General features: G+C 49.7%; 1 protein-coding gene across 17 annotated transcripts in view; it reads left to right on the top strand.

Annotated features, from left to right (window-relative positions):
• tnikb (TRAF2 and NCK interacting kinase b) overlaps positions 1-27698 on the top strand; it is a 38514-nt gene that overhangs the window by 6998 nt on the left and 3818 nt on the right. For 3 of the 17 annotated variants that reach the window (XM_081718255.1, XM_081718279.1, XM_081718275.1), the window contains 32 exons: positions 2426-2491; positions 8159-8215; positions 8923-9048; positions 10035-10145; positions 10271-10361; positions 10791-10921; positions 11009-11063; positions 11160-11238; positions 12016-12191; positions 12275-12341; positions 12438-12636; positions 13284-13400; positions 14964-15050; positions 16098-16289; positions 16453-16758; positions 17945-18109; positions 18193-18438; positions 18570-18679; positions 19033-19151; positions 19319-19416; positions 19681-19704; positions 21004-21185; positions 21751-21865; positions 22263-22430; positions 23014-23110; positions 23223-23399; positions 23493-23636; positions 24144-24278; positions 24417-24517; positions 24742-24891; positions 25652-25811; positions 27391-27530. In XM_081718255.1, coding sequence (XP_081574381.1) covers positions 2426-2491; positions 8159-8215; positions 8923-9048; positions 10035-10145; positions 10271-10361; positions 10791-10921; positions 11009-11063; positions 11160-11238; positions 12016-12191; positions 12275-12341; positions 12438-12636; positions 13284-13400; positions 14964-15050; positions 16098-16289; positions 16453-16758; positions 17945-18109; positions 18193-18438; positions 18570-18679; positions 19033-19151; positions 19319-19416; positions 19681-19704; positions 21004-21185; positions 21751-21865; positions 22263-22430; positions 23014-23110; positions 23223-23399; positions 23493-23636; positions 24144-24278; positions 24417-24517; positions 24742-24891; positions 25652-25811; positions 27391-27530 — 4191 coding nt within the window. Of the gene's footprint in view, positions 1-2425; positions 2492-8158; positions 8216-8922; positions 9049-10034; positions 10146-10270; positions 10362-10790; positions 10922-11008; positions 11064-11159; positions 11239-12015; positions 12192-12274; positions 12342-12437; positions 12637-13283; positions 14359-14963; positions 15051-16097; positions 16290-16452; positions 16759-17944; positions 18110-18192; positions 18439-18569; positions 18680-19032; positions 19152-19318; positions 19417-19680; positions 19705-21003; positions 21186-21750; positions 21866-22262; positions 22431-23013; positions 23111-23222; positions 23400-23492; positions 23637-24143; positions 24279-24416; positions 24518-24741; positions 25458-25651; positions 25812-27390; positions 27531-27698 lie in introns of those variants that run through there. The other 14 variants (XR_014124659.1, XM_081718286.1, XM_081718267.1 and 11 more) reach the window with 14 other exon arrangements.

The following is a 27698-nucleotide window of genomic DNA, read 5'->3' as shown; positions in this document are numbered from 1 at the left end:
GAGAGACGAGTTCTTCTCGGCTCTGTGCCCGGGCCTCTCCTTTGAAGCGAGGTAGAGTTATGGGGTTGTTCTCCTGTAATGGAAGAAGGAGCAGCAGTAATGGTGCTTGATTTAAGGCCGCTGAATGCGGCTCCCGAGCTCCCTGGGAAATCACGGCACTGTTAACGGCTGGGCCGCTGTTCCGGACAGCGATCCTCTCACTTATTGACCCACTGGGGATGCAGGTGAATTCTCTCGCCTCTTCGGGTTGAATAGCACCAGGACCTGCCTTATCTACATAAATGAGGTGGGTTTTTTTCCCCCTCGCCGTTAAGGGTGGGGGAGTGGTTGTATGTCTCGCTGCTATAATCCTCTTCAGAATCCCAGAATAAATGTTGAAACATGGCACTTTTCCATGTGCCTTTACTCTTTTCAGCTTCTAAATTATGGGTCATGTACAGGTCATGAGGTTTGTGTTTTCATAGATTCTGGGTGAAATTCATAGTGCTGTCAGCAAAAAACCCCTTGGTGTTCATATATGGGCTCAAGAATGCTGAATGTGGCACAAAACCACAGTGCTAGCTGAATGGTTCCAGAAAAATACAGTAGAATAATGCCCTTTGTTTTGTTTTGTTTTTTAAAAAGGGTCATTGGTGGTTCTACGCTTCTTGAAGTTTTCAAGTACCATACGTTCTCTGAATCGTAGTGTGGGAGGTGGATATGCAAAGTTTTGTTTCCCTAAAGCATCGAAACACAGCAGTCATTATTGTGTGGTAGAATGAGAGGCACGTCAGGTGCTGTCTTCCATTTGATTATCAAAGCTTGAGAGAGCCACAGCCACATTGGCTCGTTTACAAACGCTAGTTTCTCACACTTTAGCCAAGAGGGAATTGGCTGGGAGAAACCCTAGACAGTTTACAGCCTAAGGTGAATCAGACCTGCTTCCAGGATTACAGTTGCATGAGGCTGTCAGAGATTGGCTCGGGTCATTACACAACAACTTCGAGAGGTGTCTGACGTGGGTTGGTACACGGTGATTTCCTGAGGTGTCTGATGTTGGTTGATCAATCCTGTGTTTAAATGCCAGCAGCCTCTGACCACCCTGATGCAAGGGGCAGGCCATGAGTTCATGGCAGAGCCCACGCAAAGCCATAGCAGCTCCTTCCATCCAGTTTTCCCGCATATATTTAGTGGCCAGGTGAGAGCTGTCGTCCTTAATTTTAATGATCTTGTTAAGTTTATTCGAGTGTGCCGTCCATTCCACCCATATTCCGTGACTTGCGCGTGAAAATGTATTTAACATCTGCACAGCATTATCTCCTGTTTATTTCAGAGGAATCACATTCAAGCTCCTTTTTCCAAGTCAGCAAGTTTGCTGAAATTCATGAGGCACCTGCCAGCTGTCCAGAGAATATCAGGGAAGAGGCTTGTGGGGCAATCTGGTCCTGAACCTCTGCCTGACATACTTGAATGTTCACCTTTTAGGATTTTGAACTCAGACTCCCCCTTATTTGTACTAACGCTTTCAGCAACATGAATGGCAGCTGTTATTGGATTGCCATGGCGTCTACTTATCCTCCTCTTTACTAGAGGTTTGTTGTTTTAGTTGTTTACTTTTTTCTTTACCGGCTTGTGCATTGGTGCGTGGTACGGAGGCAGTATTCTGCAAGTCAACTGGCAGTCAGCTGGTTTTCCTCAAGCTTCATTTTCACAAGAAACCATGATTCCATTAATTTTTCTTGTCTTTTTTTCCACTTGAAGAGAGATGTGGTTTTCACTTTCATTTGGCAGTTGAACTGAACGGGTCTGACAATGACAGCCATGGGGCTGAGCAGGTCTCGAATGGCAGTCATTGTAACTCATTTGTAAGTTAATGAGTTCAGTTCAGAGTTGTGGAATGCCCTCTAGCAATCTGAAGTGCTGATAACATTGAGTTCACTCGTTATGATCATTTTGTGCTGTTAGTCAAAGTTATTTGTGATGTTGAGTGACACAAAACTGGAGCCACCTGTTCTTTAGCTAAATTCATATATGTCTGCTCTGCTTATATTTTTGTCTAACAATTAAATGAGTGGATGAGTAAAATGTTGCCTAAAAGCAGTAGATTACTCAAAGTAAACAAAAGGTGGTTGGTGGGGTGGGGACTACAACATCAATATGATGGGCCTTATCACACTATAACATGCTAATCTATCATGATATAGATTTATGCTTATTTATTCCAACCCTGAGTAAACTATGAGTCCAGAGTAAACTGGTATCTACCGATATTATTTTACTTGTTTGGTTTAAATGTTTTAAAGTTTCCTTTTTGGAATGCAAGGAGCACCCCATACATGAGACTGTGTATGGAATGGATTATCTGCAGTTCTCATGTGAGAAACGCTTTTGTGAAAAAAGATCATATCAGCTAATCTTTTTTTTTCCCCATTTTTTCTCCACTTAGGACCCTGCTGGCATATTTGAGTTAGTGGAGCTTGTGGGAAATGGGACGTATGGCCAAGTGTATAAGGTAAGTGCTCCTCACTTGCCTCCCAGACCACATTGTCTACCTGATTCGTCTTAATACAACGGGTTCAAAGCCCGTGGCACCCTGCACGCTGGGGGACCGTGTAAAGGGCTGGCTGTCAGCATCAGGAGTTCTGCTCTCTGATCTCATTTACCTGTGCTGTGCAGTGCCAGAGCTTTTGCACTGAATGTCTGGAATGCTTTGGCAAGTCAGGACCCATGCGTTTCAGTTCGACTCCTCTCCACCCCAGTTATACTCTTCCAATCACTCAAGCCTCTGTCAGATGCACAGATGGACCCTGCATTTGTTGAGATGTTGCATTTGTTTTCCCTCAAATGTCTTGCCACAGTACACAGCTTGCATCAAGCTTGTGAGCAGGTATTTGGCTAGACTGCATATGAGTAACTGAGGCTGACTCATAGCTATTTTATGGGCTGAAATGCTAATAGCAGCTTGTCTTGTCCAAATCGGAACGCAGAAAGCCATAAATCACCAACCGGTCTGTTGACGGCTTACTTTTAAATGAGAATCCTGTGAAAAGCACGTACTGCGAGTCACAAGCCTCTGGTCTCACCTACGGGGTTTTCTCGCCGTGATCGTGCCTCTAGGATTAGGTGGCTGTTGAGTCATATGGAGCAGCTCAGGTCTGAGTGGGGACCGCCACACAGCACAAAGACGGCCCTTCTGCAGCGGCGCGCTCCGGACGCCGCGTGTGCCAGCCATGCTTCTGTCATTTCTTGCAGTTCCACAGATCTTTCAGCCTCAGCAGGCAAAGTGTAGATAATAAGGCGCATGACCGGTGAGTGAGAGGGGTTTGCATTCACTGGCTTTGACAGAGCAGCCAGTCAGGAGAAGTTATTTCAGATGACATTGACCCATTTCTGTAACGGTGACACCCCTGAGAACATCAGCTCTCCCCGTACCAGTGGGATTATGAAACCGAGCCACCGGAATGGAGGGTTTAATTGGACTAGCGAGTGTGCGTGCATCTGTTCCCACTGAACCCGCCGGCCCACCTCTCAGGGACTCGGGTAGTGAGGATGGGTTCATGTTGCTTCAACATTTCTCGGGATGACCTCCGCCACCACCCAGAATCTGCCGCCTCTGGCGTCTTTGCGCCAGTACAAGTCACAGCCCAGTGTTCTGAAAGCACTCCGGTCTCAACTTCCTGTCTGTTAGCGGGAGGGTTTGGACGGATGCCATCTCATGACCTTTGTGATGCAACAGTTTGATGCAACTGTGCCCAGCTCAGTAAAAAGCAGAACACGTCCTTGTCTTGCTGGCTTTCTCGAACAGGCACGGCGACAGCACAAATGTCTGCTTCAGCCGTGGACGTTATACTTGAGATGGGGAAATGTGAAGAATCTCAGGCAGATGTGATTTAGCAATATTAAAGTGAAATGTTGCAAAGACATTTTGTAATGTCTTTAGAGCTAACTTGATCAAATATTTTCTGACTGATATCGGTTTCTTGGCAAGGCACAAGTCGCAGCGTGCGTGCCTGTCGAGAGAGAAGTGGGGGAAAGAGAGAGAATGAACGGATGGAGAAGGAGGCAGTGTAGTGTGTCAACGGATGTCAGCATGGCAGCTGAACCAGACATTTCTCTGTTCCCTCTTAAACACGGCGTGGCTGTGCCCCGCATACCCAAAACAAGGCCCTAATTTCAGATGCTCTGCATGCTTTTCCCACAGAAGAAAGGACCCTTATTTTGTAGTGCCCAGAACCACGGGCCAGAGCTAGAGCTCTGATTCTCCTAGTGTGCTAACAAGAGAGGCCAGCACGGTGAGCACTGTAGTGAGGCAAATCAGCCCAAATGTTAAAAAGACATAAAGCAGGCTCCCTCGTCTGCAGGCTGCATGTGGGTGCTGTTTCACATGCAAATTCTGCTGGCGTAAGAGTCCTAAAATTCTCCCGAACAGTGTGCGTCCATTTGCTTGTAGAGATGAATAGCCTGATTTCAAACCAGATTGGAGATTTTAATTTTTCTTTTTGTTTTATGACTGTTCATTTTAACTGCAGCTGGTCATTTCTAGCTAAAAGCACAGCGTGCATGAGAGAAAGCACACTCAGGAACTGAGTCAGAGCGAATCAGGACTGTGAATCAGGGTGAATCAGCTCTGCTAAATGATGAATGATATTTTGGAGGCACCAACAATGACACTGTTGAAAGGTCTTTAATTGGCTCCTGTGAGATGTGCCTCGCACCTTTTTTGCTCCGTTTCGGCTTTGATTAGGTTTTCTGGTCTAGGAAGTCAGTGGTGTGAATTAGAACAGCAAATTATCATCTACAATAATCCCTTTGAAAAACAAAACAAAACGCATTTAGTCAGCAGCATGCAAATTTCATGGATTTTCAAAGGAAGGTGACTCAATCTGTCTAATTAAAACTTCCTGTTTGGGCCCTGATATTGCAGTCTGTGTGCGCCGTGTGTACATGCTGGAGCTATCATAAATGGCGGGAGATCAGTCACCTTCGGGGGTCAGTAGACATGCGATGGGCTGCCTGGCTGTCTAACCCACCACTTTCCTGCTCACGGCAGATCCTCACAGCCCCTGGCTCCGCTCTGTCAGCCCTGCCGCCCCCGCTGGCACGGCTCTGCCTCGCCTCGGCTCCTCTCCAGATGCCGGCTTGTCCCGGATACACATGTTGAGAAGAGAAAGGCCTTCTGTGTTGTCAGTCCTGACATTTATCACTCAGCTTACCCGCTGCAGTTAGGCGTGGACATGACGAGGGCATCATGCCTGAGCGCTGCTGTCATTTGCCTGACCACAAGTGGAAGCAGGGGCGCGGTATGACTGGCGTCCTTGCCGAGGGTCCCACGGGGCTCTTTTGCCAGCGGTGCGCCGTATTGGGAGGCGGAGCTGGCTGTTAACACGGGGCCCGGCGCATGGGAGGATCGGATTGTGAGTCGGGGTGTGCCAGCCCCCCACCTCCACCCACTGTTACACCTCTTCGCCCGCTCCGCTCCCAGCAAGCTGCTCCGAACGCAGGAAGCAGCAGCATTCCTGTCAGAGATCGTTTTTTGTTGCCGCTTTCTTGCTCGAATCCGTTTTTGTGTGTCTTATGTCTCTTCTTTTTTTCCTTACAGTCCCGCCATGGGCCATTTTGCAGCGGGCTCGGTGTGCATGTCTGTGCACGTCTGTGTGTGTTCCATCGCTCCCCCTTTTTTCTCACCAGGCTCGACTGGAGGAGGGCTTGGGGACATTTCCACCATGTGCCTTCTGCGCACGGACGGGCACGCACTCGCGTTTGGGCTCCGCTCGCAGGCCAGCTCAGCGCGCTTGTTCCTCTTGAGTCATCTGTGCTCGGTGGGGGAGCCGAGAGACAGCTCACCTCCCCCCCGTACTGTAGAAAAGGATCTGAGAGGGTCACGGTGGGTCGCGTGTCTCAGCAGACAGATGAGCTTGTCTGGCCCAAAGTGTGAAAATCTTCAACCTCCTCCGCCTGCCAGGCCTGTTGCTAGGCTACAGTGGGGAAGGAATTAGCATGTTGTGGTGTTTTGTGTGTGTGTGTGTGTGTGTGTGTGTGTGTGTGTGTGTGTGTGGTTTTTTTTTTTTCCTTCCTGATCACAGTGGCATTAGAAAAACCCTAGAAAAGCAAACACTGCTATAAGTTTCTTATTTCAAAAATGTCACGGAATATAACGGTCCAGGTGTTTTGATTAGAGCAGTCTGGTGCGTGAGCTGCCTGTGCTGCCTGGGCCGTGGGAACTCGGCCAGCGATGGCCCCGGCCCGACACGCTCTCCCGTGCTTCTCAGGCATGCGAGCAGTGGCAGGCCGGCTGATGAAACGGCACAGCAATACTTCCCAGCTGCGTGCTGATGGCAACCGCATGTCCACGGGCGCTACTGGCGAGTCTCGACCCATGCTCCTCGTGGACAGCCGTTGCCACATCAGCATAAGGGGTTCAATAATTGATTTAGCACTCTTGCTGGAGGGAGAGATGAAGATGCAATTTCGGCAAGCTATGGACAGACAGTTGCTGTGTTGGGCATTTTTGATGAATAATTTTCAAAACTCAGTAACACATAAGCCAGGCACATGGAGACAGACAAGTGAGTTCTGTTTTTGGGCTGTAATGAAGATGGTGGTGGTGATAATTTTTCTGTTACATAACAGCATGCAGCCCTGCAACACTGGTGTTGTAGAGTACACAGAGTTTCTCTCTCTCTATCTCAGCCTGGGTTTGTGGTGAAAGTGTGCTGAAATGAACCTTCTCACAGACTCCGAGCTTCTGCAGTCTTCCGTCTAAGCCCCCCTCCAGTGCGTCGCGGCCTTTCACCCCAGATGAGTCGCGAGTTCTCGCGATGAGCCAAAACGACAGCTGAAAAGGTTCTTCGTGGTCGCGTGCCGCCGCCCGACGTCTGCCTTACTAATCTGTTCCACTGAACCGAATGTCTGCAGCTCAGGCATCCGGCTGTGGAATCTGACACAGAGCAGGCCTGGTTTCACTCTCTCGTTTCTGTAAATGATGCTGAGTGATGTGGAAAGCTGCTGTCGCATTAGCATGTACCCGCCCCTCCCCACAGCTCACCCTTATCTCAGACCATGCTGTGTTCCAGCAGCCAACCGCTCTGGTCCGATAGTCTCGCTTCCAAATCCACATGGTTAGTTTACATGTTTTCCTCCCTGTACGAATACTCGGTGTCAAAGTCACTCTGACACGTCGCTCTCAGGGCCAGTTCCTGAACGCTTGTGGGGCTGCGATTTGTCAGCCTTGGTACCAGGATTTGCTGATGGGGACTGAGGGCCTCTGTGCTGAAGTGACAGCAGTGCGTTAATACTTTCCCACAGTGGAAAAGTCAGTAATGAGGACTGGTGGGAATGGTGGAAACCTGGGATTCACGTGTGCGTGCGTGCGTGCGTGTGTGTGTGTCTGTCTCTCTCTTTCTCTCTGTATAGCACCACCTCTCCTCACCTTGGTGTGCTAGAGTGAAGGGAGTGAGTGCAGATGTTGCAGGCAGGGCTGCAGGCAGTAGGTACAGAGTTAGCTAACAGAACACACCTCAGAGCTGCCGGGGTCCATCGTCCCTACCTGCACCTGGGTACTGGGCTCTCAGGTTAGGTGTAGCCATGGCGTCTGCCGCCTGGATTTGTAGCTTCATTCCCTTTGTTTATTGCTCGGTGGGTTCGGACGGGGTGTGTCCTGGGCAGGAGCAGCGTGGAGTCGCTGGAGTGAAACAGGGATCCAAAAGGCTTTGGGCAGCAAGCCGCTGCAAAGCCCTCGTTCGACTTCCGCGCTCCTGTGCAAATTCCATGCCGTCCGTCCGGCCGTTGGGCACAGAGGCGATAGCCAGTGGCCTTGTGACACGTGCTGAAGAGTGGCGGCCCTTTCGGTCATTCTGGGATGTGAGGGTTGTTCTGTTTAACTGATTTTGTTTGTCTGGCAGTCGACTGTTGAGTAGCGCTCCCGAGAGATGGCTGTGTGTCTCGTCCACCTCTGATGGCAGGCTACCATGGAGCCTGTTCCTTTACTCAAGGCTTGTTTGTTTTTTTTCCCTGAACATGTGACACTGCTCTCTCTCTCTCTCTCTCTCTCAGATCAAATGTGCTTTAGTGGCATGACATGATAATACCCGTTACCAAAGCAATACATTATGTGTAAATATATTATTAATGTGCAAACACACACGTTTTTTCTTGCTCTCTCTTCTGTCACTCTCTCCAGGGCCGCCATGTCAAGACGGGCCAGCTTGCTGCGATCAAGGTCATGGATGTCACAGGGGTGAGCAGAGCAGTTCCCCCAACCCTCTCTCTCTCACCTCTGTCTCACCTCTCTCTCTCGCTCGCTCTCACTCTTTCCTCTCTCAGTTCAAGTCAAGATTTTTTTTTATTGCCATGACTCTATAAGACATAAAATATTGGCAAAGCAAATACTTTGGAGCTAAACATGATGATAATGGTTAAGTAATAAAATGATGCTAAAATTAATGTGACAAATTAAAAATTCTAATAATTCTATTCTAAATTATAATGACAGATAATCAGTACTAATAACAGTAAATATGTTGGCAGGATAAAGATGCTGTGATGAGGTGTGGTGGTTGTACTAGTGTAGAGTACGTTACTCACTGTCTCTCAGGCGGTGGTGATGTTGATATTTTGAAGCAAGAGATGCTGTGTTTTTCTCCAAGGACATTTTGTGATTATTTTTTTTTTTTTTAGATTGGGATAAAATTTAGAAATTTGGGAGTATACTCTTGAATTACTGTGAAATTTTAGCAAATCTGTGTGAATTTCACAATGGAGGAGAAAGTGTTGTTCTGTCTCGACCTGGCCGCTCACACTCTCTCTCTGCGCTCCTGTCTCAATTTCCCCTCTGTTCCCAATTATTCACAGTATAGCACTGCATGCATAAGCACAGGCTTCTTAGTGTGCGTGTGTGTGTGTGTGTGTGTGTGCGTGCGTGCACGCGCTTGCTTCCTCTGACAGGATGAGGAGGAGGAGATCAAAGCTGAGATCAACATGCTGAAGAAGTATTCCCACCACCGCAACATAGCCACCTATTATGGCGCGTTTGTCAAGAAGAACCCGCCCGGCATAGACGACCAGCTCTGGGTCAGTCAGTCAGTGTGTGTGTGTGCGTGTGCGTGCATGTGTGAGTGTGTGAGAAGAGGTGATGGCAGCTCACTCACTAAGGCCTATTGCTGTGTGTGTGTGTGTGTGTGTGTGTGTGTGTGTGTGTGTGTGTGTGTGTGTGTGTGTGTCTCTGTGTGTTAACACTGACAGACACACTTCCCTTGTGGTGAATGATCAGTACACTCAGCACAGTGCAGGGCAGGCTTATGACTTCCTAAAATGTCACGGGATGGCTTCGACATGCTCACATGCTGTGTGTGGTCAGTCAGTACAGACAGACGTGTGCATATACACGCGCACAAAGGCTGGGGGAATTTACCTTGGGGACTCGGTGGTCCTGGCTGTTGTCTGCATCGGTGACCACAAACAAACAGACTGAGAGGTTCAAAGTATATGAAGGATGTACTAGACCTCATGCATCTTGGTTCATTTTTAAAAACCAGCACGAGTACAGATGACTTCCTCTTTAGTGCCAAAACAAAAGCCATAACTCAGACATCTGCTACACGCTCTTTTGCTATGTTTGCATTGCACCAGATTTATCTTTGATTTGTCAGTCGTTTTCTTCTCGGTCCCCGGCTTTGGCTGGTAATGCCAGGCCGGTCGTGTAACCTTCATCCACACCATAATTTGCTGCTTTCAAACTGGTTACCGCGATGACTGTTTTAGACCCTGAAAAGTGTTTCGGTGTCCATGAATAACTGCATTGCATTTTGGGTCCATTTTGTCTGACAGACACACATGACAAAAGACCAGACCATGTTTATTGCCATTAGTATTGTTCCAATGAGTGCTAGTTCAAGTTCAGGCTTCAGAAAGAGTCTGATCTCCATAGGATTGAGGACTTGATATAATGCAGTGAAAAATTGCTATTGTTTTCATTGTGTGTGTGTGTGTGTGTGTGTGTGTGTGTGTGTGTGTGTGTGTGTGTGTGTGTGTGTGTGTGTGTGTGTGTGTGTGTGTAGCTGGTGATGGAGTTCTGTGGTGCTGGCTCAGTGACGGACCTCATAAAGAACACTAAGGGCAACTCTCTGAAAGAGGAGTGGACCGCCTACATCTGCAGAGAGATCCTCAGGGTGAGCAGTTTGACCTCCAACCCACAGAGGGCGCTCATTGTGCCTCGAGGATGCAATTAGGCTCTGTCCCCCAGCAGTCTCGTCCCTGCCGTCTGAATGTGTGTGTGTTTGTGTCCGTGCTGTAGGGCCTGACCCACCTGCACCAGCACAAGGTCATCCACCGTGATATCAAAGGCCAGAACGTCCTGCTCACGGAGAACGCAGAGGTCAAACTGGGTAAGCGCAGGCTCCCAGAAACATGAGAGAGCCCCCCAAGCTGTCGGTGGTAGCCAGTCAATCGTTCTTTGAAGGGACGCGTGTGGGTGTGTGCGCGACTGTGTCCCGTTGCTGTGGAATGATGGCCGTTCAGCGCAGCAGCAGAGCCCTCAGGCAGGCCCTCTGCTCTGTGCTGGCTTCGGGGCCGAAGGCCCTCCCAGAGTTGGAGGACTTGTGCTTTAATTTCTCCTCCCCATCATTCGAGATGTGGAGGCTGCTTGCAGAGGGTTGCCACAGCAACGCTGCCTATGGTGACAGAGAGAGTAGGGACGAGGCAGATGGCTGTGTACGGTCCATCAGAGACTTCTCGGCTTGTTACCATACACTGACATATTAAGGCCAAGTGTTTCTTTATAAGTGTGTGTGGCTGCACATGTAATCTCTTGCCAGTTGACTTTGGGGTGAGCGCACAGTTGGATCGCACTGTTGGTAGGAGGAACACATTCATTGGAACACCATATTGGATGGCTCCAGAGGTCATTGCCTGCGATGAGAATCCGGATGCTACGTATGACTTCAAGGTATTTTGACAGACGGCCTTTTCTAATGATGCTGTCACTGTCGGTGTTACCTTAGACCTTAAACTGGTTTCTTGTTTCCTGTTTCAGAGTGATCTGTGGTCTCTGGGAATCACAGCCATCGAGATGGCTGAGGGAGCTCCACGTAAGTCTACAGCATTGGTCCTGTGCTCAGGTGAACCACCCCTGCCTCCCTCATCTTTCAATCTCTCTCTCTCTCTCTCTCTCTCTCTCTCTCTAGCTCTCTGTGACATGCACCCGATGCGCGCGCTCTTCCTCATTCCCAGAAACCCCGCCCCTCGGCTCAAGTCAAAGAAGTGGTGAGTCTTTCTTCCCCAGATCCCTTATCACATTAAACATCTCCTCCTCTGTTCTGCTGCCCTTAAAAACAGGCCTACCTCGAGCTGTGAGAGCGAGGCCTCACCCCGCCACTCTGGAGTGCATGCGCAGCCTTTCACTGGTACAGCGCTTGTCTCTCTCAGCCCAGTGACGATAGGTTGCACGAGCAGAGAGAACCAGTCATGTAAGCGTCCTAGATAGGACGCCAGTGCCCCTGCTACCTTTACAGAGCAGATGCCGCACTCCAGTGAGGTGGGTTGGTTTTCTTGGGTTTTTTTTTTTTGGTCGTTTGTTTAAACAAACGCGTTCAGATGATTGACAGGGTTTAGGACTCCTGATGCCGGAGGCAATTATGCCCACCGCAGTGCTTTCGCTCACTGTAGACGCCATCAGAGGAAATCGGACTCTCAGAAGTCCTTCAGACGCAAGCGCCATCGGCTGTGGTGTTCAGCTCGATGACTTGCCTTCGTTTGTGCACACATGGGCGCCTCCTCATCGTGGCGCTCATTTGCGCATTGGAGAGCCATCCGTCACCCCCTCGTGATAAACGAGAGATGCAGCGGCCCGCCGGCAAGATTTCGATTGGCTGCTTACAAAGCTGCTTGTTGTCAGTTCTCGTTCTGCTCCGATGCTGGATGTACTGATCAAAATGTATCTGGGTGTACTGCATGCGGAAACGCATGGGAACCCAACGCCGGGGGCGGAGTCGACCTAGCTCTTGCCTCACCTCTCCCGCCGGCTCCGGCGGCTCTCGGCAGGTCGAAGAAGTTCCAGTCGTTCATCGACAGCTGCCTGGTGAAGAACCACACGCAGAGGCCCAGCACGGAGCAGCTGCTGAAACACCCCTTCATCCGGGACCTGCCCAACGAACGGCAGGTCCGCATCCAGCTCAAAGACCACATCGACCGGACCAAGAAGAAGAGAGGAGAGAGGGGTGAGTGGGGGGAGGGGAGGAGCCTGGAAGGCGGAGTTGGGAGTTGAATGTGAAATCTCATTTCCCACCTTCGTCTTTTGCAGACGAGACGGAATATGAGTACAGCGGCAGTGAGGAAGAGGAGGAGGAGCGGGACATGGGTGAGCCCAGGTAAGGTAAACCTCCCTGTGTGTGCGTGTTGGGTACGTGTACTGGGAGTGTGACGCACCTGTGACCACTTCCTCTGCCACCGCCCTCCTACAACAGCTCTATCATCAACATCCCCGGCGAGTCCACCCTGAGGCGGGACTTCCTGCGGCTGCAGCTGGCCAATAAGGAGCGTTCGGAGGCGCTGCGCCGGCAGCAGCTGGAGCAGCAGCAGAACGAGGAGCACAAGCGCCAACTGCTGGCCGAGAGGCAGAAGCGCATCGAGGAGCAGAAGGAGCAGAGGCGCAGACTGGAGGAGGTACGAGCGAGCCAAGTGAGGGGGCCACATGGCCCGGGGGGCCGGGGAGGGAACAGGACACGGGGCGGATGGAGCAACGGGGAATGAATACAATTTCCACAGCGGATCTGTCCAGCCTTTAAGAAAAACAAGGTGCAGTTCTTTTTCCCCCAAAAGAAACAGCAGGAAAGGGCCAACTTGGTCTCTTCTGGCGGCATGAGTGTAATAATAATAAAATAATAAAGGCAGTGCGGCATGCCGCCACACACATGCTTCCTCCTCCGCTGTGTGTGTGTGTGTGTGTGTGTGTGCACTTGGCCCCTTTAATGTCCCCAGCCAGAGATGTTTTACGATCATCACAGAGGAACGTTACCGAGTATCCTGGAGCAGAGAAAATCACAAGAGGGGACTTCACACAGAGGGAGATGGGGAGAGGGTGGCTGGAGGCGGAGCCGGGTGTGGCGGTGTAGCGGCTCCTGAGGGATGAGCCGCAGAGGGGTTCTCGGTTGGCGAGGGCGTGGAGATACTGGCAGGGTAAAGCGGGCCCCTCCACCGGGCCGCTGTCCCATCTCTCGTGCCTGTATTGGATCGGGGGGGGGGGAGGAGGAGGAATGGTGCTCACTTGTAGGCAGAGACATGAGGGGTGTCGCCTGGTGCTGTCCCCCTAGCAACAACGCCGGGAGAGAGAGCTGCGGAAGCAGCAGGAGAGGGAGCAGAGGAGGCGCTACGAGGAAATGGAGCAACTGCGGAGAGAGGAGGAGAGGAGACACGCCGAGAGGGAGCAGGTGCGCGCGCGCGCACACACACACACACACACACACACACACACACCCACGCACACATACTGCTGCGGAGAGGAGACACACTGAGAAGGGAGGCATGAACACACAAGCAGAGTGATCGAAACGATGGAGAACAAATGGACGACTCCTCGCCCACGTTTGCTCAGACGTCAGGTAATGAAAAGGAGGAGTGGAGAATCCGTGAAGAAAAGGGCCCTCGCCCAGACACACACACACACACACACACACACACACACACACACACACCAGCGCCTCACCTTTAGCAGCGCCAGGCTCGCTAGGCTCGTTTGGGTGGAGCCTGCACGTTTCTGACATGGGGTTGGTGCTCTGCTGTATGTCCCAGGGCACAAGGCACACACTCGTGTGCACACAGAGGGCATGACATCGGGGACATGTGTGGGCATATGCACGCCTGATTAAAAACAAACTGGCATCACTGTTTCGCTGAAACGCGAGCAGAGAGCGAGCGCACGCGCACACACGCACGCGTTATTTCTCTCGTCTCAAACTGCAGCACTGATGCTTTGTGTGAGACTCCACTGTGGTCACTGCAGTGTGGTGATCAGTGTGTCTGATGTCCTGCCTGGCATAACGCTCCCTTCTCTGCTGCGTCTGACTCGCAGCCCCCCGGGAACGGGAATGTTCTGCGGGAAGGAATGCATATTTACACCGTGTTCCTGATGGCGCTGTCCCTTCCCTCCTCTTCCCTCCACCCACCCGCTTCCAGCTGTGCAGCTCCCGCACCGCTGAAGGCGGGGAGAGCACCTCCGGGGCGCAGGGGGCGAGGGTGACCGACCATGCAAGCGCTTCAGGATTACAGAGCAAACCATTGCAGTTACAGAGCACAGTTATGGACATGCAATCTATAGATACACACACACACACACACACACACACACACACACACACACACACACACACACACACACACACACACGGGCGCTCGAACCGGGGAAAAAAAAAAACCCACGCTCGCAAAAACATTCCGACAGCACTTCAGAGCTACAGCAGTATGGCTGCCAGAACACAGCGTCAAGAGCTGAGCGCGTTTAAAAGTGACAAGCCTTCTCTGCAGCCAGGAGAGAGGCTCAGAGTTTTCCTGCTGCTGACAGACTACTTTAACCAGGGGCGTGGTCAGTGGAGGTGTGGTCGGGCCACGCCCACTTGGTGCGCCCCACATCTGCTTCACTCTTTATGCTTTGCCCAATGACTGCACCCCCAGGTTCTCCTCATCCAATGTTTCCTTTTTTCACCTCCTTTACTTCAGTGGTTTCTTTTGGGGTTTTCTGTCAATGCATATTGCAGATTAATTCAGAAACCTGTTCTGCCCTTCCTGTATCCTTGATGTTTGCTCCTCGTTTAGGTTTCTAATTTCCTCTGATACTATTTCTGCTTCTTCTCTCTTTCCACTCATCCTTGTTTTTGTTATTGTTCTCTTGCTCTCATCCTCTATTTCTCCTCTCTCTCCGTCTGTCCGTCTCTCTCTCTCTCTCTCTCTCTCTTCCTGTCTGTTGGGGTGTGCTCCGCTCTGTGCGGGGATGGCAGGAGTATATCCGCCGTCAGCTGGAGGAGGAGCAGAGGCAGCTGGAGATCCTGCAGCAACAGCTACTGCAGGAGCAGGCTCTCCTCCTGGTAAACTGACCCTACGCCACTGAGCCCTCAACTTTCACCCTTCTCCTCCATCCCGTCTTTGCTCGAGCCTGATTCAGACCCAAAAACTAATCCTCTACCTTCTACCATTTTCCTTCCTGTTGACAGATTATAGCCTCTAGTTCTGCCATGCTCTCATATGGCAACACGCTAAATTCTAATAATAGATTCAATATCCCTGTCACTTTTACTACACGGTTTTACAGCAAATTTCACTGTAAATTGAAAGAGAATAGAAGGGACACAAAAAGTGGATTCCATTAGCTCCATGGCCCAAGGTTTTTCAGCGTAGATCTAGCTGGGGTCCGTGAGGAAGGGCTTTCTCCTAGCTGCTCTTTCACAGCGGTTGTGGTGTGAAGTGCCCCTTAGGCAAGGGGTGGTTATCCCCCCGCACCCGTCCTTGGCCTGCACTCCCTCTGCAGTGCACACAGGGTCGCGTCCAATGGGCCGATCAATTTTTCGACAGCCTGGAGGTGATTAGGCAGCTCTGTAACTTTGCCTTATTGCTGTGGGGAAATTAGATTTTGAGGTGGTAGATAATTGGCTATCAATAAATTTATCTCGCGTAGCTGATGGGTTCATGTGAAATTGTTTCCCCTGTAGATGTCTGTCGTAGATACAAATGCCCTCGATTCAAAAAGTTTCTGAGCCTTGGGGCCACCTCAAGTTCGAAGGTCTCGCCTGCGTTGTTTGGGAGTGATGTTATAGCAAAGCACGGTAACGGGATCTGTTGGCAAGGCTGATATACACCAGGCTGTGATTCTTCTGCACGGCATCCAGAGGTCAAAAAATCACAAGATTTGCCTTTTAGAATCATCTCACATGATCGTTGTGTGTGTTTGTGTGTTTGTGTGTTTGTGTGTTTGTGTGTTTGTGTGTGTGTGTGTGTGTGTGTGTGTGTCTTTCCTCTTACACACATACCATCAATTACAGCATTCCTCCAGGTGTTGCAGAGGCACCATAAGCATGTACGCAATAATCCTGTAATTCCCTCTTGCTGTCGCTCGTCTATCTGTCCGCCGGCTCCAGGAGTACAAGCGGAAGCAGCTAGAGGAGCAGAGGCAGGCAGAGAGGCTGCAGAGACAGCTCCAGCAAGAGAGGGCCTACCTGGTCTCCCTGCAACAGCAGCAGCAGGAGCAGCCGCGGCCTGCCGACAAGAAGCAGCTCTACCACTACAAGGACTCGGTCAACCCCAGTGACAAGCCTGCCTGGGCTAAAGAGGTATGGAAGGAGGTGGCCGACGGTAGCGAAACCGCCCCACAGAGTGTTTTGGGGGTGGGAGTGGGACTCCGTTTTATTGCTGAACATTGTTCTCTCATCTGCAAGCGTCAGCGGCGTCTCTGTCGTGTTTTAAGTGCCTTTTGTGGTGCTGGTGTGCATACAGGTGATGCGGCGAGCCCAAAGTAACTCCCCCCGTCTCGCCACAAAGAACGAGCACTCCTGCAGTCACCACGCGGAGGCGCGAGTTTCGCACCACATCCCAAGCCATCTCCCCAACCGGCCCCCCTCCTACCCGGCCGCCGCCCCCTCCCACAACCAGAGGGAGAGGGCCGAGGCTCAGCTCAGGCAGATGGGTGGGAATGCCTCCCGGATTCGGGTGTCCTGCGAGCCCGACCTGGCCCAACTTGCCCAGCTGTATCCAGGTTTCGAGGGGCGGGGACGCACCCCTGGCCGCTCCTTCCAGAGCGAGGTAGAAGGAGACAGGAAGGCGTGACTTCAGACACGATCTTACTGTCGCTGCCTTCAGTCATGACTGGAACTGTTGTCCAGTCTTGCTACCTTTTTATCAAAGGGCCTGTGGGAAAATATTTCTACCGAAATTTTCTCCAAATCCCTCTCTTTCATCTCTCGGGGAATGCTCATGCCTTCTTCGTCCTTTTCCTGGTCATAACTTCCAATCTTATGGGCGCTAACTCCTGTTTGGTGGGATTCTGGGTTTGGTGCCTGCAAAACTCCTTTGTCTCTCCAACTGCCAGGGTTGGCCTCGTCTCTTGTGATCTACAGACCATTCCTCTTCCTCTTCCTGCTAGCACAACAACCTCTGCAATGGCAGTGGGATCTGAGTGTGTCCTGCCATGTGAACCATAGTTAATGCCAAAGCAAAACTAGAACTGAACATAACTGAATGATTTAATACCTATTCATTGCTGTATTATGGTTGCACATCAGATTTGCACTGAAGACCACACAAATCCCTCTATGTTGACCAGTGGGAATAGAAAATGATCAGTAACTAAGCTTTTCTCTCCTCTCATCCTTTCAATGTTTTTTTCCATTAGGTGATTTCCTCTGCTGAGAGATTAACATTTTGGTTGAGAGTATATTCCATATACGCAAAACCAAAAACGTTGTATACCGTAAGGCTTTCTGAGCACACCCTTTATTGTCTGTATGACAGCGACATTTTGAATTGAACACGTCTCCTGTTTTGCTGACAAGCGGGTTCATATGACCTTTACCACCCCCCACGTTTAACCCCTTGTCTTCCTGTAAGTGAGCAAAACGTAGCCATATTCCCAAACCAATTGGATTAATGAGACAAATGTATACAGTCCAGATAAAGTGCTCTTTTAAAGTGCAGTCTGAGGAACTAATTTTGGGCAGGTCTATTTCTGAAAATATCCTGAAATGAGGGCATCCTGTCAATGTAGGACAAAAGGATTGTTACAAGATTTTTGATCGATACAGATCAAAAACCTAAACTCTTTTGGTGATGGACACATCTACTTATCTCGGTAGCACAATAGAATCAGTTGTGAAGTGTAAGTATTAGGGCTGTAAGCTGCTGAGTTCAGAACTCAAAGCCCAGATTACCCTTTAGGGTAATGCATTCCCGACAGCATTCCTCACTTCAGCGGGCTTTCCCTTTGTCCCAGGTGGAGGAGCGTTCCAAACTGAACCGCCAGAGTTCTCCTGCCCTGCAGCACAAGGTGGCCAACCGCATCTCCGACCCATCGCTGCCCCCTCGCTCCGAGTCGTTCAGCAGTGGCGGCATCCAGCAGGCCCGGACGCCGCCGGTGCACCGGTCCGTCGAACCCCAGGTACAGCCTCTTGCAGACGGCTTCGCACTCTGTCCAGTCCACGGAAGTGGCACGTGTTGACCGTGAAGTTGTGGCTTCCACAGATGGCCCACCTCGTGTCGGTGAAGTCCCACGGCTCCTCCATGACAGGCTCCCAGTCGCTGCATGACCAGTCTTCCCAGGGTGTCTCGGCGTTCCAGGAGAGCCTGTCGCCCCACCGGCCCCCCATGCCCCGGCAGAACTCCGACCCCACCTCGGAGACGCCGCTGCCTCCACCCCGCGTCACCAGCCGGGAAGAGAAGTTCGACCGCAGCTCCTGGCTAAGGCAGGAAGAGGAAGTTCCGCCAAAGGTGAGCGCTTTGGGCCAGAGAGGGTGCACAGACGCAGAGTTATTTCGCAGTGGGATAGGTGAATGTCTTTCCACTTTTCATTTCACCCCACAGGCTTATCTGTCGGTATCTGTGATGTTTGCTGCTTTTAGGTCCCTCAGAGGACCACCTCTATATCACCTGCCCTGGTCAGGAAGAACTCCCCTGGGAATGGACCAGGAGGTCTTGGACCAAGGGCTGGCTCCCATCTCATCCGAGCTAGGTAGATACAGACCTCCTGACCTGTCTTGAAGCTGATAGTTGATAAGTGTGTGGGGTTTTTTGTGTTTGTTTTATGTTTTTGTTTTTAATTTGTGTTCATAAAATAACAACCACTGATCGGCATTTGCTGCTGTTGTTGTTCCTTGTTGTTATTTAGAAATAAGACTTTGTTCCCTGACTTGTCTTCTTTTTGACTTGAAACCTGAAAATAAAATTAAATAAAAAAAACTTTATCATCTCTCAACAAAAGCAACAGGTTCTGAATGTGAAAGGCCAAGTATTCAATGCACCTTAAACTTTAAGCAGTCGCTAACCTTCTCAACACCTCTTGCTTGTGGTCCTCTATTGCCGCAGCAACCCAGACCTTCGCGTTTCCATAGAGCCTTCCCTCCCGAGGACGAGTAGTGGCAGCTCCTCCAGCTCCAGCACCCCCAGCTCCCAGGGTGGCTCCAGTGAGAGGAACCGCGTGGGAGGTGAGAGCTCCTCCGAGTCCCAGGCTGAGAAGCTCTCGGAGCTTCCGCTGCACGTTCTTCCCTTGCTAGCACCCAGGGCCTGGCCGTGCGCTTCGGGACGCTGCCATCTGCTAGTGCCTCTGCCCCTACGCTTAGCCGGTTTGTTTGTCGTCTCTGGTTCGCCGCAGGTTCCGCTAAGCCTGAGGGATCTCCAGCCATCTCCCAGGAAGCCAAGTCTAAAACACAGGAGGAGAGCAAGGAGCTGCCCAGGCCCAGCCGACCAGCGGTAGGCATCCAACCGTACATTTTCTCCGAAGGTCACTCTGAAGCTCTCTCGTCTGCCATAAACGTGCCATAAACGTGCCATAAAGTTCACCAAAAACTCTGTCCTAGGACCGTGCCCTAGAGGGTGGATCTCCGTGCGTAATGCTTTGTACCTTAGCTGTGTGCTAATAACCATTTTCCCATCTAACATTTTCTTTAATCCATCTCTCAATTCTTTCTGCATTCCTCTTCCAACATTCTATCTACTGCTGATCCTCTACCACAGAGTTATAAGAGGGCTGTAGATGAGGTTAGTAAGACATTTGTCATCTCTCTCTCTCTCTCTCTCACTTCCCACTCTCTCGACACTCATTTACTCACATCTTTTTCTCCAGCATTCACTCACTCAGGCACTCAGTCACTGTCTCTCTTTTGCTCCTCCACCGCTCATTCTGAGAGCGGGCTATAAATGTAATGACTTCTCATCTACGTACCAGCGCCGTGTCACACACCTTCATTAGCTGCACTTTTCTGCATCACTCTAATTCGACTCGGTCTCTCGCAGTCTCAATAAATCCCTGACACTGTCTCAGGGTTCTAACTGTTACCTTGGCAACAGCGGTCTCCGGGCAGGGGGAGGCAGAGATTTGTTTGCCTAACCTCCACTGCCACAGACTTGGATATGTGCCATTCTTGGGTTTGCTTTTGAACAATTTCAGCCAAATGCCCATATCACACTGCAAGCACAGCTGGTTCTTTTCCCCTAGATGCAGGTTTCCCACATATGGTGGTAGATGTAGAGCAGGGGTGTCCTACTGCGTGCCTGCAGGACTCCAGCGCAGCAGGGTTTAGTGGCATTCCCTCAACTCGCCCACCTGATTCAACACATGAGGGGCTTGATAATTAGCTGGCAAGTTGATTCAGGAGTGTTAACACAGGGGGTGGGTCTCCAGGATTGCCATTTGTTGCAAGATTTTGAGGGTCCATCTTCCCGGCTTCTGCCTCACTTGTACATTTTAATAACTTGGAGTTTGATGATGTGCCACGTGTTGCGCTCGTGGAATTCTGTTTTCTCAGTGGCATTTCCTTTTCTGTTCGGCTGCACGGTCCTCGGCTTCAGGAGGAACTGGTAAGAGTTGCAGGCTGTTAGGACTCCCTCTAACCCTCCTGCATGCGATGTCCAGGCACGACAGGCTGCTCTGCCTCGTGGGCCCGTTCCACCTGACTCGAGACTCTGCACGAGGCTGCCCTACCCTCCCCGTTATGCATCATTCACTGAAATGATGGACAGACTTCCCTTCTCCCACCCCATCAAGGATCCTGCTGGCACTGTCCACCATTTTGTTTCTGTCCTTTTGTTACAAGTTAGCGTTAGTGTATAAAACTGAGATAATGCTCAGCTTGTGACACATCCCTTGCTTCCCACAGACAAGCATCTTTGCTGCTGTCAGAGTCATTTCCTGTTCCTGACAGAGTAGTCACAAGAGCTTTGTTTCTAGTCTTTTTTTTCCCCACATCGGACATTCGGATAAGTTGCAAAGCGGTCTTTGAAGACTGGTGATTAATGTGAAACCTCACGTTAATCATCACTGTGACCTTTCACCCGCAGGATCTCACCGCTCTGGCCAAAGAACTCAGAGAGCTGCGCTCCAACGAGGAGACCAACCGGCCGCCTGTCAAAGTGACTGACTACTCATCATCCAGTGAAGAGTCTGAAAGCAGTGAGGAGGAGGAGGGAGAGGGAGGAGCCCACGATGGAACAGTGCCCGTCAGCGACATTCCGCGCATTATGTGAGGCTTTCGCTGTTTTTTGCTGTTCACATTTTTGTTAAAAAAGAATAGGTGTGTGGTTTTTGGGTGGGTGGGTGGGTATGTGTGCGCTCCATGCCTGGCTGTATTCAAGTACAATCTCCAAATTCTTCAAAATGTCTGTTCAATTCTTATGTTAGTGTTTGTTATCTTCTCAAATTCACAGTGAACCTTCTTTATAATCTTGCTTTTTGTGAAGTGCGAGTATTCGTTCCTGCGTGTGTGCGTGGTGCCCTTTTGAATGATGTTCCAAGTGACCAGGATTTTTTTGTCAGAATATCATTTCTTACATAAACTTTGCCCTCACCAGTTAGAATGCTCCAACGTCGATTTAACAAAACTGCACTGATGCATTCTCACACTGTTTAGAGTGAGAAACCTAGTGAGCAAGGACTATCTAGCAAGCACAAGCTAATGATGATTTTGAATGATTTGGGTTTTTTCCTGTTTAATTATTCTTGGGAAAGTTTCCTAAATGTTTAATATAACACCATCTTGGTATCGTAGTCATTTTTATTATTATACAACGTTTCCTGGCTTTTAACAGGCCATCGGCTGGCCATGGTGGCAGTGAATCCTTTGGAGGAATGGTTGGTCAAGAGGACTCTCACGAAGAGCCGTATGGAAACAACTCCAAAGACAGCACCCTGATGATGAGAGAGGTAAGACCCCCAGCACTGATGGCTCACATGACCTTCTGACCTATGACCCGTCATCTCTAGCATCAATGAACTCTGGTCCAGATGGTTCCTTCTACACTCATCTGTTTTGTCTGCCACCTTTTCGTTTTCTTCTTGGTTTGTTTTTATTAGTTAATTTTATTTCTCTTCACTATGATTTGATGGTTCAGTTCTTCTCACCATCTTGACTTCCCCAGCACCTCCACTTTATTAAAAAAAAGTGTTCTCTGATGGCTCCTCCCTCTCTCACTGCCAGGGGAGCCCAGGTTGCGTTCCCCACGTTTCCCCCCCAAGGTGGCGCACTGGCCGTGCTTGGCGGGGTGCTTGCAGGGGCCAGCAGTAGCATAGCCGTTCTTCTGTCTTTGTTCCTCTCCTGCAGATGTTTGGGGAAAGAAAGCGCTCGGGTCACGCCGAGAGCAACGGTTTCCCTGGTAACGCCAATCTTCCCGATCTAGTGCAGCAAAGCCACTCCCCCTTGGCCACGCCCAGCGAAGGCCCAGGCCGCCACTCCAGTCTGCATGCGCAGGACCTGGACTCTGTGGCTGAAGTAGGTGATGCTGCAGCTGTCCAAGCCAAACCCCTGCTCTCCAACCCTTGACCCAACTCTAACCTGACCTCCTTCCCTCTCGCCTCTAACCATCACCATCCAGGCCGGTCCAAACAAACATCTCTATCTGGTTGTCTTCTGGCTGTAGGTTCAGGGGTGGCCCGCTCTTATCTGATCTCGGACTCCCGTCCCTTTCTTGTCTGTGGGCAGGTTTTCTTTGTGATGAATTTCTCATTTTACAGTACTGCTCATTTTTTTTTTTTTTATCATCTATAAACGCATGAAACGAGAGCCGTGCCATTTATGTACAATGTTGTGTACTTTCTAAACAATTTCTGGTTTTACTCTGACTAAATGCTTCCTTGCCTGTGCTGCCATGAGACTTTGTCTTTTTAAAAATTTTGGATTTTTGGATTTACGTGTTGACAGTTATGTATACATTGGCATTAACACTTGCTGCATACTGTATGCCAATTTAGCACTGTGCTGCATTCAGCCATGTAATCAGTTGCCAGTTTACAATGAAGGGCAAGAGTGCATGTGTGCGTGCGTGAGTGCCATTTTCCTGATCTGTCACCGACAGTATGGGAGTGGGTCAAAAGCCTCCTTTACCCCATTCGTGGACCCAAGGGTATACCAGACCTCACCCACCGAAGACGGCAATGAGAACTCTGCCTCAGGTCTGCATCTCTCAGTGCTCTAATGAGATACGGGATAATAATTCTGTTCCACGGAGCTTGGTTCCCTTGTCCTGTTTTGTGGGTTAATTGAGGTCGTTTTGTCTCGCTGCAGCTCTCTTTGCGGACGAACTGCTGAGGCAGGAGCAGGAGCAGGCACGGCTCAACGAGGCACGCAAGATCTCCGTGGTCAACGTCAACCCCACCAACATCCGGCCGCACAGCGACACGCCCGAGATCCGCAAGTACAAGAAGCGCTTCAACTCCGAGATCCTGTGCGCAGCCCTGTGGGGTGAGTCCAACCGCCATCCTGCCACAGTTCCGCCCCCCAGCTGAGCCCCGTCGGAGGCTGGATGTTGACCCGTCCGCGCTCCGTGTGCCGTAGGAGTGAACCTGCTGGTCGGAACCGAGAACGGACTGATGCTGCTGGACCGTAGTGGTCAGGGCAAGGTCTACAACCTCATCAACCGTCGCCGCTTTCAGCAGATGGATGTGCTGGAGGGTCTCAACGTGCTGGTCACCATATCTGGTAAAACAATACAGGCACTCACAGGGGCTGAACCAATACGAACATTTGGTAACTGATACTGACTGCACAACTGATAATAACTGAAAATTTTTGCATGGTCAAAAATTTAATAGACTGTAGTAGTTTACAGATTTCAGATCTGTAGTTTACAGGTCTGCAGTAAACAGATTTCTTAACCAGCAGAAACTCACAAACTCTTAAATAACAAATATAAAACGGACTACTTCATACATTACCTTATAACGGGTAAAGCAGCTGTCTTGCTGGGACATGTGGCTTGTACATCTTCATTTGGTGGCCACGCAAGGCCCGGTATTCACAAACTGGGTTATTAGTGAGCCTAAGGCTCTGATGGTATAATCCAATTTTATCAGCCAAACAATATATTGTTCGGTACTAGACTTTCGCCATTCAGCTTTCGTACGGATACATCCAGATTCAGAGAAATAAAAAAAATAAAAAAAAGTAGGATTACAAAAAAGATCGTGCCCTTCCTTCCTCCTCCAGGCAAAAAGAATAAACTGAGGGTCTACTACCTGTCGTGGCTCAGGAACAGGATACTCCACAATGACCCTGAAGTGGAGAAGAAACAGGGCTGGACCACTGTGGGGGACCTGGAGGGGTGTGTTCATTACAAAGTTGGTATGTCCCATTCAGTGCTTTAGTGTGATTCTTCCAAATTTTTGTAAAGCACCCTGTCCAAGGTTCCAGATGATTAGTGTTTCACAGAGTGACTTGTATTTATGCTAAACCTTGCATGTATGTCTTTGCATTTAAAAGTGAAATATGAGAGGATCAAGTTCTTGGTGATAGCCTTGAAGAATTCTGTGGAGATTTATGCCTGGGCTCCGAAGCCATACCACAAATTCATGGCTTTCAAGGTGGGAGACAGAATCCATCAAGACTCCATTTACAAAATTTTATCAGTATCTTCAGCTGTCAGACCATTTGTAATCACTAGTGTTATATCAGAGAATTCTTAGCTATCCCATAAGTTGAGAGAGTATATGATTCCAGTTGCTATTTCACTTCTTCAGAAAAACAGAACTCATCAGTAGGGCTCTCACAATTTATTGGTATGGTCTCTCTCCTTCTTCCCCCAAAGTCGTTCACTGATCTGCAGCATAGGCCCCTGCTGGTTGACCTAACTGTGGAGGAGGGCCAGAGGTTAAAGGTCATCTACGGCTCCAGTGTTGGCTTCCACGTGATAGACGTTGACTCTGGGAACCCGTACGACATCTACATCCCATCCCACGTAAGTGACAGTGGGCTGGACAGAGGAGCTTTCGCCTTCCTCAGCCTCCACCGAGCTTCCTGAGGTCAGGGTCAGGGCGGAAGACCTCTACCACAAGGACAGTGTACTGAAATCTGTTGCTGTCCAGCTTCCTAATGTGAAGTATTGCTACTACAACAACTACTGCTACTTAAAACAATAATAATAATAATTTGGTATTATTATTATTATTATTATTATTATTATTATTATGCTGTGTGGATCTGTGGATAATGTATCTAAGACACTGTTATTAACTGAATATTTATTAATGTTGTATATACTGATATGTAAATGTCATGTCTGTATCATTTTCCAATCCTGTGTAATAGTGCTAAACGTATAACGCAAAATGATTTTGCTTAGAGCAAAAGCATTTCCCCCGACCTACGACCTTTGACCAACCAAAAGCGTGTGTCTGATTAAAGCGATCCGAAGCAACCACAACATCCTAAGGTCCCCCATTGGAGGTGGCGCAAGCCGGGAGGCAGCCCATCTGAGGGTGGCCCGGACTTTTGAGCAGGTTTGGGGGCGGTCAGTTTGTGGCGGTGAGGAGACTTTATTGTTGCAGCAGTTTCTCGCCGGGGACAAAAAGCGCTGGCTGGCCCCCGAGGGAGTGGTGCGCTGAGGGGGAGGGGGGAGAGCGCCACCTGCAGGGGAATGTTGTGCACTGCCGCTCGTGCTTGCCACCGAGGCTCATCTGCCCCCACCCCTCCCCCTCCCCCCGTGTTCCCTCCCCCAGATTCAGGGCAGTGTCACCCCCCACGCCATTGTGGTGCTCCCCAAGACTGACGGGATGGAGATGCTTCTGTGTTATGAAGATGAGGGGGTCTATGTGAACACTTACGGCAGAATCACTAAAGACGTGGTGCTACAATGGGGAGAGATGCCCACCTCTGTTGGTAGGTCGTGGTTGTTTTTTTAAATTGGACACAACGCCCCTGTTCTCCTTGCAGGGCCCCCATGCCCTGCTTATAGGCCATGCCACCCCCCTAAGCCCAGCACTTCCCTGCGCTCCAGCCTCAACCATCTATATAAACATACGTTTGCCTCACTAATCCAATAAAAATACACATACACACACCTCTGTTGCATGCCTTTTGTTCTTCAATCTGGATCTTCATTCTTTTTCTGTACAAGACAGCAGTCCCTGCATACAATCAGACCTCGGCCCTGGGCACAGCCGTCTGTATCGCTTTCCTAAACCCCCAGACTCCAGTTCACCTTTTTAGCCATGGCATGTGGTGTGTGTGTATGCAGTTCATTTAGTTGTGGGTTTTTTGGGTTTGGTTTTGTTGTTGTTTTTGTTGTTGTTGTCGTTGTCGTCGTCGTCGTCGTCATCGTCTTCCTTGTTGTTTGAAAGTTCCAGTCTGTAGGTATTACCTGACACCAGATTCAGCACTCCATGTGCCTCTAACAAGCTTAGTTCATTTGAGGTGTGTTTCATTTTGGTCTTCACATTGTTGAATAAATCTGAAACACATCTGACTGTCTTTCTATGTCCCTGAAGCCTCAAATGCACCTCAAATACATACTGGAGCATTGCAGTGAAACAGGATGGGTGCTTCATGGATCCCAAGTGATGTTGATGTATCTGAATGTTAAAAGTGGAGGTCCATTTCAGATGCGAGACCCCACCATGAGAATCATGAACATTGCTGACTCTGGTGTGGAAGGGGTCTAACTTTTTAGGATGTCTTGTTTACAGCAAATGAGCTATCTGTGTGTCTTGGATGTGCATCATTCATTTTTAGCACTAAATATTTTGGGGGTTTTTTGTTCTCATCTTTGTTTTGGAAGAATGTGAACGTAAGTTATAATTTATTTTATTTCAGTTATTTCTTTTATTGCCAATACTGAGAATTCCAGTTCAGCCCAAGCAACTGGCCCCTCCCTCTCCCCCGGCTCAAAAATAGTAAATCCAAATGTTCAGTGGTTTCTTACCCAGAATGTGAACAGTTCACATCCCTCTGGTTTTCTGAAACCTAATCTCTTGTGATCTGCCTTGTTATCGTCATAGTTTCATTATCAACATCTGTGAAATTACCTTTACATTCATGTCGGTACATAACATTGCTCATAGTCAGTGTAGGTTTCCGCATGGTCTTCATAGACCCACTGTGCATCGAATCTTGACTGCTGTCATGTTGAGTGCTTCAGTCTCTTTATCCAGCCTTACTGATATCCTGCCTACAGAGGAGAACAAATATGCCATCATAATCATTGCTGATCTCGAGCAGGCTGTATTTTCTGAGCTTCAGAAACTGCTGCAATAATTACCTCCTGGTGGTGTGGGGTGTCTGGGGTGAGACTGTCTTTTATTCTGGCCCAGGCCAGTTTTGGGTTGCTGTTGACAGTCAGAAGTCGTTGAGGAACGGGGCGTTCTCACAAACGTGTCGTGCTTCCTGCCCTCCCTTTTCAGTGGCAGTCATCGCTGTCCTGTCGTATGTCCTGCGTCCTGTCCCCCTTACCCTTCTGTAGCCTACATCCACTCCAACCAGATCATGGGCTGGGGAGAGAAAGCCATTGAGATCCGGTCCGTGGAAACGGGACACCTCGACGGAGTTTTCATGCACAAGCGAGCTCAGCGACTGAAGTTCCTGTCTGAGCGAAATGACAAGGTGAGTTACTGCAGTTGCTGTCCTTGGATTTGTGGGGATGTTGAGCTCCATTGGTTCCAACACACCGTTTATTGATTTTTGGACTGGCACATTCGAGGACATTTGATCTGCTGGTCCAGCTAAATGTTCAGTAGATGTGGTGAGTGGTTGAGTCGAAAATACTTTTAG

Source organism: Electrophorus electricus, chromosome 1, assembly GCF_041902795.1.
Source record: "Electrophorus electricus isolate QZ-2024a chromosome 1, ASM4190279v1, whole genome shotgun sequence".
Lineage (NCBI taxonomy): Eukaryota > Metazoa > Chordata > Actinopteri > Gymnotiformes > Gymnotidae > Electrophorus > Electrophorus electricus.
The sequence above is the reverse complement of the archived record's forward strand: the minus strand, read 5'-3'. Positions and strand labels throughout refer to the sequence as shown.